The following is a 21,711-nucleotide window of genomic DNA, read 5'->3' as shown; positions in this document are numbered from 1 at the left end:
CCATTGATTGTGGGTGACCGAGTCTCTCAGCGAGGGTATGTAGGCAGTCTGCCCTTCAGCCGGGGAATTTATGTCTTGTGATGTGAAATGTGTTTTTAGCTGTTTTATATAAGATGTTAATATTATTTCAATAGGACAATGTTATGTAATATTACGGCCTTTAGCATAGTTAGGAGGTTATAAGAGCATCTTATATTATAGTGGTTTGATAGTGTATTTTGTGTTATATGCTTAAGCTTACATGTATATACTTTCAGAGCTGTGGATTATTTAAAAATACATTGTAAAGTTTCCTGAAACCACCGTCAAACATCAATCTCACCTACGATCCTGGCAAAGAGTATATGACCATATTTAGACCTAAGGCCGCCCAAAATTGATGTTTCGTTCCGCGGAATTACCACACCTATTTTTTTACGAACCGGATTTTTGGCGGTAATAATCTTTTTTGAAAGCTGAAAAATAATATAATATAATTTTCCTACGCAGTTTTAGAAAAAGTGGAAGTTACCAATGCGTGGATTTTTATACTGTTTAACAACCGGTTTAACATTGGTTTCAATACATTTGAACAAAATGGCGGCTTCCGGTAAAAACACTGCGACTCGAATTTAGGAAATTTAATGTTATTAGTAGTAATAAATGTGTTGTGGCCATGCTCGAAGTCATTGTTCATTATTGCGGACAGTACGAACAAACATCTGGTCACATACAGCGATCAGTATAGCTTGGAACACTGGTACGGATAGACCAAAAATTGGTAAGACTAACCAATGCTAATAACCTTGATTTCTGTGTTCTTAAAATCAAGGATGAATAAAAAAACTCTCTGAAATCAGAAATATTCGGAACATATCTTTATACTTCTTTAAAAAAATCGCGCTCCACTCGCTTGAGGTGTAAGGAAAACTGACAAAATTGTTGTTGTTTTTTATCGCTCGCTCGCTCCCATTTTGATTGGCAAAACTCCGAAGAACAAAATATTAATTTCGTGTGGCCTAAATACTGGCTGCAAAATCCAAGTCACGCTGACATTGTGGTAAAGGACTATTATTAATTCAATCGATTCCAAGTAATAAAACAAAATAATAAAACAATTGCCAACAAGCAAAAAACAGTTCCTTTGAGCTGTTGTGTACATTTTGACAAATACCAATACCAACCACATTGTGTATTCATAATTTATGTAGTAGAGAATAAGGATGATGTAAAAAGGGGGACGAACAAAATAAAGAATATTTGATAAATTTAAAGCATTCATGTAACTGATCTTTATTTCCAGTCACTAAGTACAGAAAGTTGGTACAAAAAATGCCATCGGATCGCGTATTCCCGTTGTCACATTCTGATACAAGCTCGTCCGCAGTATGTAATCTGAAATATATATATCGTCGGTGTTACTATCACGAATAAATTTGGCTTAGTGTATTGTCAATTTATAAAATTGCATTAAGTCCCATTAAGTCCCATAACATTAGTTTACAAATTTCACGTCGTAAAATGGAACCATGTGCGCTTCGTCAAACTTGATTTTCTTTCGACGAGCAAGACAGTATCGGGTCGTAATAATAATCTTTAGAAAAAATAACGTTGACTGTGTTCCAAGTTTTGAAGTAAATTTCGAACATGACTTTGTTAACAATTCTGAGCCCATACAACAAATACCGAAGACGATTAAACACATGCAAAAGCTTCTTTTGTAAACATTTGAAACGAGATGTGTTATCAATAAGTGTTAATATTATAAATATGTTATAAGTATAACGAATAATTTCGAACAAAAAGTGATTTCGAAATTTTAGTTACAAACACCTAGGGTTCCACGGTATATATTAATAATAATTAAAATTCGTCCATCTTGAAATTCGTCCATCTTGAAATTCAGTTATATATAAAGAGTTCATTTGTAACGACATGGCTTTTAAAAATGAACATTTCAAGAAAAAAATGTGCATGATATTGAGTAATAGTATCTCCATGTTTTAAATGAATACAAGATAGCTAAAACTGTTCAATAGGTAGATTACATGTAGTAAAAGAATACCATTAAGAATGGCCGGTGGGAGCGTAGCGAGCGAGCCCTTCTTAATAACTAAGAATTTACTTAGGTCATCAAATTGACTTAGCTAACAACCACATTGGTTACAACGCAAAATCTGACACAGGGAATGCGTATCTGACGAGTTGTAGAAGGCGGACCTCCCGCGAAAGTTGAAATACTTATTTATTAAGCCTAGAACTTAATAATTGCCTATCTGCAATTTGATTGGCTGAATATGTAGATTGTGTTCATAATACTTATACATGCGAATGCTATCGAATGCATACCTGGGCCACTGGAGAGATTGGACTCTGTAATGGGCAGACACCTGTCAGAGGAGACGCCTAACCTCACACTGGCACCAGAGGACGAGTCTTTCCAAAACCACGTGTCAACGCTCACACCTCCTGGATACATGTGGTGACCAAAACTCGTAGCATCGTCTGAATTGAGATCGATTATAAGCTGCATGTATTAGATTATGAAATGGTGCATGACTAATAACAGACGTGACGTATCAGTGTAATTAATGATTTCTACTGTTTGTGCATTGAAGTGAAAAAAAAAAACGTCAATGATTTCTGTAGAATATACGAGGGCTTGTGTGAATATATCGTAGTAGTTATTTGATTAAGCATTATACATGAAAAATGTATGCAAAGAAAGCCTTTCCTTTTATAAGTTAATCATTAATTGAGGTATTTTGTAGTAAAGATAACTTGAAATGCCCACCAGGAATACAGGCTGGGGGCATCTTGTTTTGAAGATCTTCAGTCGTGCAAGTCTTTCCAACAATTGTGTACATTTTCATCTAAAATGTTAATATACATGTAAAAAGAGAACACTTTTTGTCATTTTGAAAATCACAAATTAACTGGCAAGACACAACAACAACAATAACAAAACATTGAAATTTAACCTGTTTGAAGTTCTTGATGACATGTTTGGAGACATGTTTATGCGCTGTTGTGTTGTCAGATACCTCGAAGTAGGCAATGGCGCTGGCGTTGTTGTCATGGTAGTACGTGCGAGAGCCGTACAGCAAGGACGCAGAGTCAAGGTCACGGTTGTACTCACCTTCAATATTTAAGAAATTTATTTAAAACAAGCAGTAAATTTGCACACAGCATAGTTGTCCACTACAGTAAGTATAGTTTAAATAAATGTATATACTTTAATACTTTTGTTTGATATGGACACCGAATATAAGCTACTCCCATTTCTTTAAAGTTGATGCCCACCAAATTGTGTTTACACCAACGCAATGTGTTCCTTTTAACAATTGGCATGCCAGTAAAATGGCACATCGGGTAGTAACCTCATCAGATAAACCCAAAATGAAATACGTATTAGACAACCATTAAACATTGTTTATCCTCAAATGTTTAATACTTAATTCAGTTGTGGCCATCGCCTGTGAATATGTTGATTTGAAGCGTGATACTTTCATGATGAAAGCGCGAAATCACAAGACTACGATAACGAAAGCGCGATAGTACGATGATCATAACCCGATCATAACGCGATGGTAAGTTAACGAAAACGCAAAAAAATCGACTGTACGATGATGAAGAAAAATGCGATATACTTTCGTGTTTACACCATCGTACTGTCGCGTAATATCGTGATATCGCGTTTTCGTTATCGCAGTGTAATACTGTATAGTCGCATTTTCACCATCGAACTGTCCCGTTATCATTATCGTACTGTTTTATTATCATTATTGTACTGTCGTGTTATCATTAACGTACTGTCGTGTTATCATTATCGTACTGTCGGGTTATCATGATCGTACTGTCACGTTATCATTATCGTTCTGTCACGTTATCATTATCGTACTGTCGCGTTATCATTATCGTACTGTCACGTTATCATTATCGTACTGTCGCGTTATCATTATCGTACTGTCGTGTTATCATTATCGTACTGTCACGTTATCATTATCGTACTGTCGCGTTATCATTATCGTACTGTCATGTTATCATTATCGTACTGTCACGTTATCATTATCATACTGTCGCGTTATCATTATCGTACTGTCATGTTATCATTATCGCCATTGTACTGTCGCATTTTCATCATCGTACTATCACATTCACAGCCGATGGCCCTAACCGAATTCTGCAGTTTAAGGGTGAATAACGAATTCTATATATACTAGATTATATTACTTTGTCGGTGGTCTTAAAGGTCTATTAACAACTGTTTTGATGTAATATGATATATATATATATATATAATAGTTCAAAAAGCGATTTGAAACAAAAAAAAGTAAAATACTAACTTAAAATAAATGTGAAAATGAAAGACTGCACACGCAGGCTTGTTTGTATAACAGATTGAGAATCTAAAGGTTTTCTGATTAAAGCGCTTAAAGCGTTTAACGGCGTTCGGCCTGCTACGTTTTGTGAGTGTAGTCATGTAATGTCGAATGGAACGGAAAGTGTGTGAAGATTTCTCAGTAATTTCAGCACAAAGTCTTGAACATGTTGTATATGCATATTGATAAGCCACTGATACAAACCTGTTCATTTTATCCATGCGTGGCATGGGATTGTTAAAGTGTATGATATGCATTTAGTAATCGTAAAAGGTTGTTAGTATGTACTTACACAAGTTAATGGTTTGGTGCAACACAACCAATTCTCTTGTGTAAGAACATACTAACAATCTCAATTGAAATGATCAAGTTAGAGCCGATTTAGACTATTTTAAAATAGAAAATATACTTATGAATGAAATACAATCACCGGGATAACATGAAAGATTATAATTTTATTTAAAACACTTTGATTTTGTATGTTACGCTTTGAGAGTTGAATTGCATCTTCAATTATAACTCATGTTTTCTTCCGGGTTTTAACGAATTTAAATTCCGGGAAATAAGCCAGTCCGAATCCGATGACCCAGATTCTATTTTGAACCGATAGTATATACTCCCCGGCCGCGGCTAAAATCTAAACACAGATATATACATGTACTTATTTTGATAATAGATTCAGTACGCTTTCATTTTGAAACTCGTTGCGTATTCTGCTTTTTATATTGCGTTTTGTAACTTATCGATATTAAAATATTTGCGTTTTCTATTATTTTAAGTGCGTAATTACTCAAAAAAGCAGCTTATTTGAACTATATTAACCGCACAATACATTATGAATACCCACTACAGCGCTAAATTAAGCAAGCTATATAATATGCAGAACGCATCTCCGTAACTACTAGAGCAGATTGGTAACTAGATAATGTAGATGTCAATGTTAATGTAAATTAGGTCGTTGACTGCCGCAGTTCTAACAGCGCTGGGGTTGATACGCCCGTGCGCGCATTAATTCGTCAAAAGTTAAACATGTTATGTAGATCTGCCGATAGTAAATTCCAAGATATGGTTATAAAAGTATGCAGGCCTTACATCCTATAGCCTAACTTGAAACAAAATAATTAGCGTGTCGAGGTTTTGAAGCGTCCTATCGCGAAGTCTGCTGAACTATTTTTTTTTTACTTTTAGAAGCACCGAAGTGTATTAATATCACGTAATAAAACCGATAAACTGTTCGCAATTTTTAAGGTATTTAGATTTACCACTTATATGATTTACAGCCCAAAGCAGGCAATGTAAATGAAAAGTCTAAGTATATTTCAAATCTTTGGTCATGTAAATATAAGACATTTTGAATCACGATGTATGCATTATGAACAAAGCGAATTAAAGCAGTTTCATTGCATGTGATATACACCTATGACTGTGTTTATTAAGTTTATTTTCCAGCAGTAGTTACATATAAACAAGTATATATTTTAAGTGGAATTTGTCATTTTTTACTAATATATGCACATTTACTTAATGATAGTTGCTTTAAACCCGCCCCAATACATCAAGTGATGTTCAGATTAAGTTCATCACCTTTATGTTTTCTTTAAAACCTCACGTTTAAGAAGACTTACAATAAACATAACAATAAACATAAATTCTTCAAATGAAAATTTACAAATTGCCATGATAAGACGTTTGAGCATGTTAAAGACAATAAATACAAGACACATTTTCATTAAATCTGTATTCAACTTATGCAAGATTGGAATTTTTACACTTAAACTGGATCGATGGTATTTTTTAGCATACCTCCACCACGTGGTGGTGGAGCTTTACAGGAATCACATTGCTCTGTCCGTCGGGCCACCCGCCCGTCCGTCCGTCCGGACACATTGAGCAAATATCATCCCCGGTAGTTCTTCTTATTACACGAATTTCATTGATATACACTAATAGCTCCAGTTTCTTTTGATATCGTGTTGACCCTTGACAAGATATGAAAAAACACACTTTAAAGCTGCACTCTCACAGATTGAACGTTTTGACAACTTTTTTTATTTTTGTCTTGGAACGAGCCAATTTTTGCGAAAATCCATGAAATCAGTTATATAAGACTGCTGACAAAAAATAAGATCGCAGATTTTTATATTAAAGTTCAAAAATTGATTGTTTATGCATTTTCTTAAACTGTTAGTAACGGTTTAAGGCATAAAATATCAATTTTTGAACGGAAATATGAAAATCTACGATCTGTATTTTTGTCAGCAATCTTATATCATTGGTTTGCAGATATTGACGCAAAAATTTGCTCTTTCCAAGACAAAAAATAAAAAAGTTGTAAAAATGGTATATCTGTGAGAGTGCAGCTTTAAATGATAATCAAATTCAAATTTTAATTGGGTTTTCTAATGTAAAGGTGTTTTGAACTCTACGGCACCTCTGAAACATGCATTCTGTAATAGCATGTCGTTTTAGGAAAACAAAATGAAATTAATTCTTTCAAATAAAAGTGTTACTACTCTGTATATTCGAAATATGTCTGAAGAATTATGTTCGTTACCTCGGCATTTTGACTGACCTTGGAAGATATGTTCTTGCAATATTTGATAATCTATAGTGTTTTATTGGGTAGACTAGGCAAAATATTTTTTTTATATACAGTTATTGTTAAACGTTAAATTGTTTTGTTCTTAATTTACCAAGAAACACCACATAATTTTGTTATATGCGATTAGGTAACACCTTGGTTTTGATATGCTCATTACTCATATATTGCGAAAACAAATGTTGCTTTTTGCGCCTTCAGCGATCAGAAACACTTGTTTTATAGTTTGACATGACTTTTAATGCCATTTTCAGACAAGAAATCATCACCAAATAAATGAGAATTCAACGCTGTAAATTCAAAATCTAAATAGCTTAAGACAACACACAATACGATCAGAGTGCCCGCGTGTATGTTCCTACATACAAATTAAATCTAGCATTTATATTTAATAAATTCAAAATTGTTTTAGTTTTCTTTTTTATCATTGATCAAGTAAATTACAAGGCCAGTTAAATATTACAAAATATTACAAAAAAAACAGTTCCGACTTCAAACAATATTAACCTCATAAGTTATATAACCCAATAAAATCAAAAATATTTGAGTTTGGAAGAGGTAACTGTGATGGAAAAGTCGATCATAACAGTCGACGTTTGGCGGTTCTTTTAGGTGATATTTTTAATGACCCCTCAGGCGAAAGCCTCTATGCGAATAAAGGTTTTGTATTAAATAACAATAATTATTTCAGAGTTTTGGATGTGCTCATTGAAAAGTACCAGTTTGATCGTTAATATTTAAGTTGACGAAATGCATTTTTAAATACTATCATCAAAGCTGTATGTATTGCATGTACTTCAGCTACATATTCTGAGAAACTCTGTTTTCTGCCTGCAGCACTGCTAGACATCCTTAGTTACAAAGTTGTTCTGAGTGTAGCACTGTTTGACATCCTTAGTTACAAAGTTTTTCTGAGTGAAGCACTGCTTGACACCCTTAGTTACAAAGTTTTTCTGAGTGTAGCACTGCTTGACATCCTTAGTAACAAAGTTGTTCTGAGTGAAGCACTGCTTGACATCCTTAGTAACAAAGTTGTTCTGAGTGAAGCACTGCTTGACAGTCTTAGTTACAAAGTTGTTCTGAGTGAAGCACTGCTTGACATCCTTAGTTACAAAGTTGTTCTGCGTGCAGCACTGCTTGACATCCTTAGTTTCAAAGTTGTTCTGAGTGTAGCACTGTTTGACATCCTTAGTTACAAAGTTGTTCTGCGTGTAGCACTGCTTGACATCCTTAGTTACAAAGCTATTCTGAGTGTAGCACTGCTTGACATTCTTAGTTACAAAGTTGTTCTGAGTGTAGCACTGTTTGACATCCTTAGTTACATAGTTGTTCTGCGTGTAGCACTGCTTGACATCCTTAGTAACAAAGTTGTTCTGAGTGCAGCACTGCTTGACATCCTTATTTACAAAGTTGTTCTGAGTGTAGCACTGCTTGATATCATTAGTTATAAAGTTGTTCTGCGTGCAGCACTGCTTGACATCCTTAGTTACATAGTTGTTCTGAGTGTAGCACTGCTTGACATCCTTAGTTACATAGTTGTTCTGCGTGCAGCACTGCTTGACATCCTTAGTTTCAAAGTTGTTCTGCGTGCAGCACTGCTTGACATCCTTAGTTACATAGTTGTTCTGAGTGTAGCACTGCTTGACATCCTTAGTTATAAAGTTGTTCTGCGTGCAGCACTGCTAGACATCCTTAGTTACATAGTTGTTCTGCGTGTAGCACTGCTTGACATCCTTAGTTATAAAGTTGTTCTGCGTGCAGCACTGCTTGCCATCCTTAGTTAAATAGTTGTTCTGAGTGAAACACTGCTTGACATCCTTAGTAACAAAGTTGTTCTGAGTGTAGCACTGCAAGACATCCTTAGTTACAAAGTTGTTCTGCGTGCAGTACCGCTTGACATCCTTAGTTACAAAGTTGTTCTGCCTATATCACTGCTTGACATCCTTAGTTACAAAGTTGTTCTGAGTGTAGAACTGCTTGACACCCTTAGTTACATAGTTGTTCTGAGTGTAGCACTGCTTGACATCCTAAGTTACAATGTTGTTCTGAGTGTAGCACTGCTTAACATCCTTAGTTACATAGTTGTTCTGAGTGTAGCACTGCTTGACATCCTAAGTTACAATGTTGTTCTGAGTGTAGCACTGCTTAACATCCTTAGTTACATAGTTGTTCTGAGTGAAGCACTGCTTGACATCCTTAGTTACAAAGTTGTTCTGCCTGTTGCACTGCTAGACATCCTTAGTTACCAAGTTGTTCTGATTGTAGCATTGCTTGACATCCTTAGTTACATAGTTGTTCTGCGTGTAGCACTGTTTGACATCCTTAGTTACAAAGTTTTTCTGCGTGTAGCACTGCTTGACATCCTTAGTTACAAAGCTATTCTGAGTGTAGCACTGCTTAACATCCTTAGTAACAAAGTTGTTCTGCGTGTAGCTATGTTTGACATCCTTAGTTACAAAGTTGTTCTGCGTGTAGCACTGCTTGACATCCTTAGTAACAAAGTTGTTCTGAGTGCAGCACTGCTTGACATCCTTATTTACAAAGTTGTTCTGAGTGTAGCACTGCTAGACATCATTAGTTATAAAGTTGTTCTGCGTGCAGCACTGCTTGACATCCTTAGTTACATAGTTGTTCTGAGTGTAGCACTGCTTGACATCATTAGTTATAAAGTTGTTCTGCGTGTAGCAGTGCTTGACATCCTTAGTTACATAGTTGTTCTGAGTGAAGCACTGCTTCACATAATAAGTTATAAAGTTGTTCTGCGTGCAACACTGCTTGACATCCTTAGTTACATAGTTGTTCTGAGTGTAGCACTGCTTGACATCATTAGTTATAAAGTTGTTCTGCGTGCAGCACTGCTTGACATCCTTAGTTACATAGTTGTTCTGAGTGTAGCACTGCTTGACATCATTAGTTATCAAGTTGTTCTGCGTGCAGCACTGCTTGACATCCTTAGTTACATAGTTGTTCTGAGTGTAGCACTGCTTGACATCATTAGTTATAAAGTTGTTCTGCGTGTAGCACTGCTCGACATCCTTAGTTACAAAGTTGTTCTGCGTGCAGCACTGCTTGACATCCTTAGTTTCAAAGTTGTTCTGAGTGTAGCACTGTTTGACATCCTTAGTTACAAAGTTGTTCTGCGTGTAGCACTGCTTGACATCCTTAGTTACAAAGCTATTCTGAGTGTAGCACTGCTTGACATTCTTAGTTACAAAGTTGTTCTGAGTGTAGCACTGTTTGACATCCTTAGTTACATAGTTGTTCTGCGTGTAGCACTGCTTGACATCCTTAGTAACAAAGTTGTTCTGCGTGTAGCACTGTTTGACATCCTTATTTACAAAGTTGTTCTGAGTGTAGCACTGCTTGATATCATTAGTTATAAAGTTGTTCTGCGTGCAGCACTGCTTGACATCCTTAGTTACATAGTTGTTCTGAGTGTAGCACTGCTTGACATCCTTAGTTATAAAGTTGTTCTGCGTGTAGCACTGCTTGACATCCTTAGTTACATAGTTGTTCTGAGTGTAGCACTGCTTCACATCCTTAGTTATAAAGTTGTTCTGCGTGCAACACTGCTTGACATCCTTAGTTACATAGTTCTTCTGAGTGTAGCACTGCTAGACATCCTTAGTTACAAAGTTGTTCTGCGTGCAGTACTGCTTGACATCCTTAGTTACAAAGTTGTTCTGCCTATATCACTGCTTGACATCCTTAGTTACAAAGTTGTTCTGAGTGTAGAACTGCTTGACACCCTTAGTTACATAGTTGTTCTGAGTGTAGCACTGCTTGACATCCTAAGTTACAATGTTGTTCTGAGTGTAGCACTGCTTAACATCCTTAGTTACAAAGTTGTTCTGAGTGAAGCACTGCTTGACATCCTTAGTTACAAAGTTGTTCTGATTGTAGCATTGCTTGACATCCTTAGTTACATAGTTGTTCTGCGTGTAGCACTGTTTGACATCCTTAGTTACAAAGTTTTTCTGCGTGTAGCACTGCTTGACATCCTTAGTTACAAAGCTATTCTGAGTGTAGCACTGCTTGACATCCTTAGTAACAAAGTTGTTCTGCGTGTAGCTATGTTTGACATCCTTAGTTACAAAGTTGTTCTGCGTGTAGCACTGCTTGACATCCTTAGTAACAAAGTTGTTCTGAGTGCAGCACTGCTTGACATCCTTATTTACAAAGTTGTTCTGAGTGTAGCACTGCTAGACATCATTAGTTATAAAGTTGTTCTGCGTGTAGCAGTGCTTGACATCCTTAGTTACATAGTTGTTCTGAGTGTAGCACTGCTTGACATCATTAGTTATAAAGTTGTTCTGCGTGCAGCACTGCTTGACATCCTTAGTTACATAGTTGTTCTGAGTGTAGCACTGCTTGACATCATTAGTTATAAAGTTGTTCTGCGTGCAGCACTGCTTGACATCCTTAGTTACATAGTTGTTCTGAGTGTAGCACTGCTTGACATCATTAGTTATAAAGTTGTTCTGCGTGTAGCAGTGCTTGACATCCTTAGTTACATAGTTGTTCTGAGTGTAGCACTGCTTCACATCATAAGTTATAAAGTTGTTCTGCGTGCAACACTGCTTGACATCCTTAGTTACATAGTTGTTCTGAGTGTAGCACTGCTTGACATCATTAGTTATCAAGTTGTTCTGCGTGCAGCACTGCTTGACATCCTTAGTTACATAGTTGTTCTGAGTGTAGCACTGCTTGACATCATTAGTTATAAAGTTGTTCTGCGTGTAGCACTGCTTGACATCCTTAGTAACAAAGTTGTTTTGAGTGTAGCACTGCTAGACATCCTTAGTTACAAAGTTGTTCTGAGTGTAGCACTGCTAGACATCAATAGTTACAAAGTTGTTTTGAGTGTAGAACTGCTTGACACCCTTAGTTACATAGTTGTTCTGAGTGTAGCACTGCTTGACATCCTTAGTTACAATGTTGTTCTGAGTGTAGCACTGCTTGACCTCCTTAGTTACAAAGTTGTTCTGCCTGTTGCACTGCTTGACATCCTTAGTAACCAAGTTGTTCTGATTGTAGCACTGCTAGACATCCTTAGTTACAAAGTTGTTCTGAGTGTAGCACTGCTTGACATCCTTAGTTACAAAGTTGTTCTGATTGAAGCACTGCTTGACATCCATAGTTACATAGTTGTTCTGCTTGTAACACTGCTTGACATCCTTAGTTACATAGTTGTTCTGCGTGCAGCACTGCATGACATTCTTAGTTACAAAGTTGTTATGCGTGTAGCACTGCTTGACATCCTTAGTTACATTGCAAAGTTGTTCTGCTTGTAGCACTGCTAGACATCCTAAGTTACAAAGTACTGCTTGACATCTTTAGTAACATAGTTGTTCTGAGTGTAGCACTGCTTGACACCCTAAGTTACAAAGTTGTTCTGCGTGTAGCACTGCTTGACATCCTAAGTAACAAAGTTGTTCTGAGTGTAGCACTGCTTGACATCCTTAGTTACAAAGTTGTTCTGCGTGTAGCACTGCTTGACATCCTTAGTTACAAAGTTGTTCTTAGTGTAGCACTGCTTGACATTCTTAGTTACAAAGTTGTTCTGAGTGTAGCACTGCTTGACATCCTTAGTAACAAAATTGTTCTGAGTGTAGCACTGCTTGACATCCTTAGTTACAAAGTTGTTCTGAGTGTAGCACTGCTTGACATCCTTAGTTACAAAGTTGTTCTGCGTGTAGCACTGCTTGACATCCTTAGTTACAAAGTTGTTCTTAGTGTAGCACTGCTTGACATTCTTAGTTACAAAGTTGTTCTGAGTGTAGCACTGCTTGACCTTCTTAGTTACAAAATTGTTCTGAGTGTAGCACTGCTTGACATCCTTAGTTACAAAGTTGTTCTGAGTGTAGCACTGCTTGACATCCTTAGTTACAAAGATGTTCTCAGTGTAGCACTGCTTGACATCCTTAGTTACAAAGTTGTTCTGAGTGTAGCACTGCTTGACATCCTTAGTTACAAAGTTGTTCTGCCTGTATCACTGCTTGACATCCTTAGTTACAAAGTTGTTCTGATTTTAGCACTGCTTGACATCCTTAGTTACAATGTTGTTCTGATTGTAGCACTGCTTGACATCCTTAGTTACAAAGATGTTCTGAGTGTAGCACTGCTTGACATCCTTAGTTTCAAAGATATTCTGAGTGTAGCACTGCTTGACACTCCTAGTTACATAGTTGTTCTGCCTGTAGCACTGCTCGACATCTTTAGTTACAAAGTTGGTCTGCGTGCAGCACTGGTTGACATCCTTAGTTACAAAGTTGTTCTGCATGTAGCACTGCTAGACATCCTTAGTTACAAAGTAGTTCTGAGTGTAGCACTGCTTGACATACTTAGTTACAAAGTTGTTATGAGTGTAGCACTGCTTGACATCCTTAGTTACATAGTTGTTCTGCGTGTAGCACTGCGTGACATCTTTAGTTACATAGTTGTTATGCGTGTAGCACTGCTTGACATCCTTAGTTACATAGTTGTTCTGCATGTAGCACTGCTTGACATCCTTAGTTACATCGTTGTTCTGCCTGTAGCACTGCTTGACATCCTTAGTTACCAAGTTGTTCTGCCTGTAGCACTGCTTGACATCCTTAGTAACCAAGTTGTTCTGCCTGTAGCACTGCTTGACATCCTTAGTTACCAAGTTGTTCTGCCTGTAGCACTGCTTGACATCCTTAGTTGCAAAGTTGTTCTGAGTGTAGCACTGATAGACATGCTTAATGACATAGTTGTTCTGCCTGTAGCACTGATACACGTTCTGATGTAACGTAGGTTTATCTGAGTGTAGTATTGCTACACGTTCCGAGGTAACTAGGGTTTATCCGAATATAGCACTGCTACACGTTCCGAGGTAACGTTTGTTTATCTGCGTGCAGCATTGCTACACGTTCCGTGGTAACGTAGGTTTATCTTAGTGTAGCATTGTTATACGTACTGAGATTTTCTGTCTGCACCGCTGCTAAACATTTTCTGCTAGCAGCATGATTCGCATTCTAATGTAATGCAGGTAAAGCCCCTGTCACACCTAGCCGCGTTGCCACTGCGATTGCACGGCGTTGTTTAATTTTCCAGAGCGCCGTGAGATCGCTTGAAAAAAACGATATTCTCATGAAGATGGCGATGTCACGGCGTTCTGCGTTCCCGCGGAGTTCTAGTTGGCGAGTGTCTGCGCTCTCATAACGCTCTTATCGCGCTTCCACTTGCTTACATCGAGTTGTCAGGGAAAGCGCACTGCATGTTGAGGGGTGAAAGCGAAAAGGTTCTATCTGCTTCTTGATTTAATGTCACTTAGAACCTTTTCGCATTCACCTCTCGATGTGCACTGCACTTTCACGGCGCTCAAACTGCACTTTCGGCGTGTTATTTTGCATTGCCTACAAAACAATATCTCCATCAGTTCTCCATTCTTCCATTAACTCTCGAACAATTTGACACGATAACGAAAACGTCTGCCTTCGTCCAGCCATGGTAGACACAAAGCCTCCTACGCCTTTGGGCCCTCCTCCGTCGTTGTCTCAGAATGAGATCTAAAGCGTCTGCATCATCCTGAATCTGCTGAACCTGCATTTAGGCAAGCAGTAGCCCTGCTCGCACATCAGTCATGATGAAACGAATTTTTATTTGCATATATATATACTCGGTTCATTGTCATGCAAACGCCGATTGACGCAGTAGAAGTGCATTGGGAGCGCAAATATCGAGTAGCGGCTCCGTACAATCGTTGTAAGAGCGCAGTAAGAAAAATAAAATACAAAGTGTAAGCGCCGTAGATCCGCCGTATCCGCGCTAGCGCTATAGGGACGCAGTGCCATCTCAGACAACGCCGAACGATCGTCGGGAAAGCGCTATCGATAACAAATACGTTCGCACTACAATCTCTGTGTGCGTTGTAGGAGACCTTACTGCGCTGCTACGGCGATCCCACTGCGCTCTTATCAGAACGCCGAGCGACGGCGTTTGTTTTGGGCATGCTCAAAGTGCGCGCCGTCGCTCGGCGTTCTATGTGATCCCTCTGCGTTAACCGATGCCACTGCGTTACCACGGCGATGCTTGTGATTCCACTACACGCAGATCGGCGTTCTTGATTTTTCTTGAACGCCGTGGGAACGCGACCTTAGTGTGACTGGAGTTTAATCTATCTGCCGATCTGCTATAAATATTGGGGTAACTTAACTTTTTCGCTTGCAGTACAGCTACACATTCTCAGGTAGCGTAGGGTATCGGCTTTCGATTGATTATTTCTTCTATAATCATTAAAAGAATAATTAAAGAATTCTTCGAAACATGTTTTATTACCAAGAACGTAAAGTACTTCATTTCAGTATCGAACAATATTGACCAAAAGACCATCGGGGCTACCTTAATTAAGTGATCATCGAAGACAAACAAAATAAGACTAAAATCAAAATGTCGGCTCACCTTGTATGTTATTATTTACACCTATTAAAATGTTGCTGAGACAAAATCTTTGCAGTAAAAAGTTAACATACGTATATTATGTTATATTCCACTCGAGGGTATGAATTTTACAAAAGACGTTATAAAATTAAGGTAACGTAGGTTTTTCCGCAAGATAAAATAGTTTTTACAACGACATAAAACATAAATACAATAATAAATAAATCACTATAACACATTCTTACTAAAAATTCTACCATGTAAGTGTTCATGTGATGATGTTACTTAACCATAGTAATACGTCTGTGGTAATGTTGTTTACAGGACGTCTGTGGAAATGTAGTTTACAGGACGTCTGTGGTAATGTAGTTTACAGGACATGCACTATGTATGTCAATAAAGCACTACTAAATGCAATCATTTATAATCCTGTAAAGGTTTTAGACCTGAAACCACCTTAAGATAGACAAGAAATTGAGCAATATAATACTTAAATAGTAAAATCATATATGAAAAGTAAGCTACGTGACCTCAAAATGAAAAAAATGGTGATAAAACATTGCTCAATGGTAATATAGATGCTCTCGGTTGATTTTATACTTGAAACATGTCTTAAATCATAATCAGCCGAGGAAAAGGTATATACCATAAATCCAAATCCGAATCCGGGTTCACCACGTCTATCTTAACAAACAACATACTCTCGATGATGATAAAAAGGTGTGGCTTGATTAATTATAGGCGTTCTGTTTTATTTCGAAATAATAAATGAGGAAACAGGGAAAACTGAATAAACACTAAATAATTTGCTGAAGCGTTAAAAGGAAAAGGGTGACATTGATTATAATTTATCGATATATTTCAGAAAATAAAACGCCTAAATAACGTACATGGTCGGAACAAAAAAGAAAACGCCTTTCCATACATTTCAATCTGTAAAATTGCACGTGCATGTGCTTTTATGTGGTTTCAATATTGGATTGACTATTGTGTATATAATTTTTAAAACAACATGAAAGCCGAACATCATCAGTCATTGCAAATGTGGCCAATTACCTATACACACTATTAATTGACTTAAAAAAAATAATTAAACAATGCTGAAAACTGTCGAACATGTTTTACCACAAACATTTCTAAATCGTTCATTTTAGTGGGCAGGGAAAAGAAAACCCTGAAGTGAAGCATACTCGTGTATTACGAAGCAACTTTTTTACATATAATTAACTGATAGAAAAACTGATACTTCAATTAAGAACATTTTTTCAAGTACCATTATTTCATGGTTCATACTTTGTTGTTGTTTTTCTTATTCAAACGTGCTTCGCTGTCAGTATCAATTTGACTTTACCAATTATCTTTAATATAATTTTGGAGATAATCTTTCACGATTTTCTTATTTTTTTTAATGGAATATTCCAGTTCTGCTTAAATGTTTTTAGATAGTAGTTTAAATCGTATTTTCCAAATATATCTATAACATCGGGAAACGATATTTGGACTAGATGTGGTTTTAATACACGAACAATCTGTTTTATTAACGTTAGTTACCGGGTATCAGGTAGGTTGGTCATTGGTTACATTTCAAGTACCTGTTCAATTTTGGCAATCTTAAGAAAAACGAGATGGGTGCGGCGAGATTCTATTTAGACTGTCAATAGTTTAATAAATAAAATTAAAGGGACTAGACACCAGATAGTCAAAAATCAGAAAATACAGTATTTCCTCAATACAAGCCTAGAATTGTCCACGCCAGCTAGTAGGAGGCTGATAATACCATCATTTTACATGGTTAAAATAATGAACGCAACAATCATGTTGCTGTCTCATCTACATTTTCCCATTTAAAAAAAAGCACACAATGGTTTCCCAGTTTAAATAATATATGTTTATGAGAAAAGATAGTTTCGTTTCGTTTCACTATGCTTCGATTGCTTTTCAGTTCGCTCCAATATTGTTTAAAATGTAGTGATGGTATATTAAGGTCCGTGACGAGAATTATGATAGTCGTATACCTATGTACAGGTTATCGATATCCTCCGTTTAATAAATTCAACTTCCAAACCCAGTCTTAAAACGTCACTGTTTTCAGTGTATCGACCATTAACACATTGCTATGCATTCTTCACTACGTGCCGATTATTTAAATTCAAATGTCGAGAGTTCAAGTGTTCTTTGCAAATTGCATTTAGTGATCATAATATTGGAATAAAATTCAGAAAAAGGTTAAAAAAAATAATGATCAATAACTAGTTCACGAGTACTATTAAAAGGCACGTTTGTGTAAAAAAAACTGCATTAAACTCACCAAACACTATTGTTTTCAAATAAACGGAGCAAAAACGTGCTCGTTAATGAGTAACTCGCAATACCATTTTGTACCGAAGAGATGGTCATTTTGTAACGCCGACACGGTCCCTCGCGGCGAAGTCTGTTTCAACTTTTTAAGTGTTTCGTTATTGCCGCGCGTATATTTCAGGCGTAATTAAAAGCCACGCGTTAATTGGCAGAAAAATGAGTTCAATATAACATGCACATGCATGGATGGTTTGTGAGGTAATAGGCACACCTGTTCAGTAGTAAGTTCAATGTGATACGTTAAAGAATATACTAAATAACGTAAAGAGGCAGTCGGTGTGTCTCTGATGTGTGAAGTCGATTGACAGGCCATATTTGTCGCATTTAATACGAATTTGGTGGTTTTGAGCGGAGTAAAAGCCACGTTCATTCAATGTTTTAAAACCGTAAAATGCGCAGCTCATTTGCGATTCGATGATACTAAGTGTTGTATATTTATTGAAAATGGGGCGAATTTTATTAAGCAAATAATCTTGAAATCTATACGAGAGTACATTTGATTTAAACATGACTTTTATGACAGCCTTTTATTTTGTAAAGGCGAATTATTTTTCCACCAAAACTTGCAATGCGTGTCTGATGTTATTACCGTTGCTGCTGTTAAGGAAATATAAGAAACTATAAAAAAAACAGTGCTCTGATAAAATCCACCTGATAAATATTCGTCTGTGATGGGTAATTAAAATATCTCGCACTCGATATATTCATGGTTTATTATTCCCATATGCATCCAAGTGCATAGGTTAATCCAAAGAAACCGTGATCTTTCACCGCGTAATCATAAATTAGTCTCTATCACTGTCTAGACCGCTGTAAAATTGAAGTCATATATAATTTATCACGTGGAAAGAGGCGGAATTATACCTCCACATAGCATCTTATAATTTTAGTTCAATTAAAAACCCACGAGGGCGCGATGGCAAACGAAATGTGCGTGTTTCGATGAGTTTATTTGCAAACATTTGTATATATTTCCCCATTCGTAAATATAGCCAAATAAGCTGACCAGAGCCGAGAATGTCCCTCTAACATTAGGGAATCATGTTTTGTTATTGTCAACCACCATTTTATGCTTAAAACAACATATCTGGTGTACCCTGGTTCCTTACTGGTACTATAGATGTTATAATTGACAATACAAAATATGACAATTATGTTTCTGCATTCGGAATGCAGACAATGCATGACGTAAAACTATTTCAACACATACTCACCAACTGTGTCGACAGTGACGGCGCTCCACTGGTCCGGCATGCAGCACGGTTTGGCAAAACTTCCCTCAAGGAGAACCACACCCACAAGTAGAAGTATTTTCATCATTCGATAGGTAACAGTTTTTGCAATAATTCAAATGTATATATCTATGTTTATCTATGTATAACCACCAACTTCCATATGTCACGTTTAGTGTGATACAGTCGGTATCTGTTTCAAACAAACACTGATTAACGATAACAATATTAAACCTATCGTGGGTCATGTGGGTCATAATTATGTATGTGTAAGATAATGAAGTATTGAATTTTAATAATTTTAAGTTAAATGGCAGAGCAGGACGCTGACACAAAGTGTTAACGATTGCGATGTTGATACGTGTGTGCGTGTGTGTGTGTGTTAATTGAAGGGTTTAGGAGGAACGAATGCGGAGGTTTTCTTCATATATTTTTGTTCGCAACATGTTCAAGCACGGGTTAGGAACCGCTCAAAATTTGAGAGAAATAAAGTGGAACATGTACATGCACTGGCTATGCAATTTCTGTTACTGAGTACAGGGCACATTTGCCCGTAGTAAACATTTAAAGACGAATATTCAGCTTCGGATTTGAATGAAATGACTCGGGGGAGTTATATGTACATTATAATATAATTTTCTTAAGTTTCTAAAGTTTGTTTCATGGTTCGTCTCAATTTACAAATTATCTTTGAACTTATTTTTCGTTTATTTAAGTCGTTTGTAAATGCTATAATTAACATAGTATATGCTAAATAACCTCAAATATGAGAAATATCTCCATATACTTTGAGGATAACTGTTATACATAAAAAATACTATAATTTGTTTAATGCGCTAATACAGTTCCATTTTTTAAATGCATTTGTAAAGCGTGCTCAAAAAAGGAAAATCTTCGAAACCGAAGAGGATAGGGCCCTAGTGTCTGGCAAAAAAGTCGAGAAGCTAAGGGGTCAAATGGCTTCCTTAACTGAACTTAAATGTTGTTTAGGTCCTACGACTTCCGACATCAGCACTTGTTATGTTGTGACCATAGAAGCTCCGCCCTCTATATGAAAATCAGTAACCGCCCTGCTAAGGCACCAAGATGGAACCCCTAGAAGTGATATATTTATGATGTTGTACTGGCGAATGCCCAGTCCTGAGGGATGACCACAAATGTCCAAAGCGAGTGTGTGGCGTCTAAAGTCGAAATCGTATGGTCATTATGCATTTCTAGTTTCGTGATAACGGAATATATGACCGGTACGTTCCTTATTGGTTGTACTTATTGGCTGCTGTTTGCAAAATTGCTGTCAGTTACGGATGTGCTCCCTTGAAATCTGATTTAGTCGCCCAAACCACCCAGGACATCCATTAAGTATACCAAAAATAGCAAGCGAAACAACGGACTATTACATCAGCGAGATGTTTACAGATCGAAAAAGTCTGTAAAATTTGTAAAACTTACATATATTGCCATTTTTAAAATCCATTGTTTACAGATGGTGACGTCGAAAGCAAATGTGAGTGGTTGAGAGTGATACATGGGAGATATTATAGTCCATATGACCATAGTTTTATTATAGTTTGTACCAGAAAGCATAAACAAACGAATGACTACATAACAGAAACACTAATTCGGACCTGCTGTAATTCGGATAGGAATTCCATCTCTTTGATTTGTGTTTTTATTGTACAGTAGGGTTTTTTTATGAAAAAAAATCTTTATTATCAAAAAAGACCATACAGACTGTCAACCGCTATACTCGTCCCAGTCAGGTGTGAATGCAAAACATGTAAAATCCTACTTCAATTTATTATTTCAGGTTCTAGACGTTTCGCCGATATAAGACCATCCAATGAGAACCGCTTTCCGAGTTGGGCATGGGCTACACACAAATATCTACGTCAATACTCGCTATCTAATCCAGATTTCAGCTTGAAGTACTTAAAATGCTATTTCAGTCTAGGCTTAATTGAAAACCTGGAAGAATGGCATGTTGGGCCAAAACGCCTTAAAATGGTGCTTGGATGGAAGACAGTTAATCTAGTAAACCTGACAAGACTATCAGACTGAGCTAGGTTTGGGTGATGTATGTATAAAAGAATTATAGAAGGCTAATCGAAAGATTTTCTCCCAAAATTAGAAGCAACGGGTTAACTTGACTGTTGTCCTAAAATGGTGCTGTTGGACTGGGGAAGTGGTATAGTGGGTGTCGAAGGTAATGAAGAGAGTCATTAAATGAATTTTGGTCTTTATATAATCCCATTTAATGGGGTTAACATTTGCAGTAGAATTTTGCAATAAAAACTGTCACACTTTGGAAGTGTGGCGAAGGAAGGTGCACAGATGCACTTTTTGTAATCTTAAATTAAGAAGAAAGGCACTTTAAAAGCAAACTTATTGTGCATTAAGGTGTAAATAGGCGATAAATCGCTTGTAATTCTTGTTGTTATTGACATGTTTTGTAATCGATGCCTGCTTGTTTACTAAATACTCGCGACTGTTATCAAGAAATCAAATCACTGAATCACTTTGAGTATGTGGGAATGGTATAGGGGTTGTCGAAACTTATCTTAATGACATAAAACATTAAAGAGGTGATCGCGAGTTGTGTGTGGGTTCACTTACAATCATTTGTAAGTCAATACATGTTGCAACTTCTTCCATACTGTTTTATGGCTTAAATGTTTTTCAACGTTCACAGCTTACTACTTGAAATATCAATTGACAGATTGTTAGTGAATATCAATTATTGTTTGCAGACAATATATTT

The 21,711-nt window shown here is 36.8% G+C and overlaps 1 protein-coding gene across 1 annotated transcript; it reads right to left on the bottom strand.

Moving 5' to 3' along the window:
- Nucleotides 1–1,279: 1,279 nt before the first annotated feature.
- LOC128230066 (uncharacterized) lies at nucleotides 1,280–19,121 on the bottom strand. Its single transcript, XM_052942065.1, has 5 exons — nucleotides 18,936–19,121; nucleotides 2,961–3,118; nucleotides 2,774–2,852; nucleotides 2,329–2,484; nucleotides 1,280–1,374 (listed from the first exon to the last, which is right to left on the bottom strand). Exons 1-5 carry the CDS (start codon nucleotides 19,039–19,041, stop codon nucleotides 1,286–1,288), a joined length of 588 nt encoding a protein of 195 aa, XP_052798025.1. The 5' UTR covers nucleotides 19,042–19,121; the 3' UTR covers nucleotides 1,280–1,285.
- Between the last annotated feature and the right edge of the window lie 2,590 nt (nucleotides 19,122–21,711).

Source organism: Mya arenaria, chromosome 4 (assembly GCF_026914265.1).
Source record: "Mya arenaria isolate MELC-2E11 chromosome 4, ASM2691426v1".
NCBI lineage: Eukaryota > Metazoa > Mollusca > Bivalvia > Myida > Myidae > Mya > Mya arenaria.
Note: the sequence above shows the minus strand (reverse complement) of the source record. Positions and strands in the feature narration are given on the sequence as shown.

Bases quoted from the DNA above. Each gene is read 5' to 3' on its own strand.
- LOC128230066 (XM_052942065.1), bottom strand. From the start codon at position 19,041: ATGATGAAAATACTTCTACTTGTGGGTGTGGTTCTCCTTGAGGGAAGT. The intron at 2,485-2,773 runs GTGGGCATTTCA...ATCTCAATTCAG, and splicing joins GCCCCCAGCCTGTATTCCTG to ACGATGCTACGAGTTTTGGT. The intron at 1,375-2,328 runs GTATGCATTCGA...TATATATTTCAG, and splicing joins CAATCTCTCCAGTGGCCCAG to ATTACATACTGCGGACGAGC.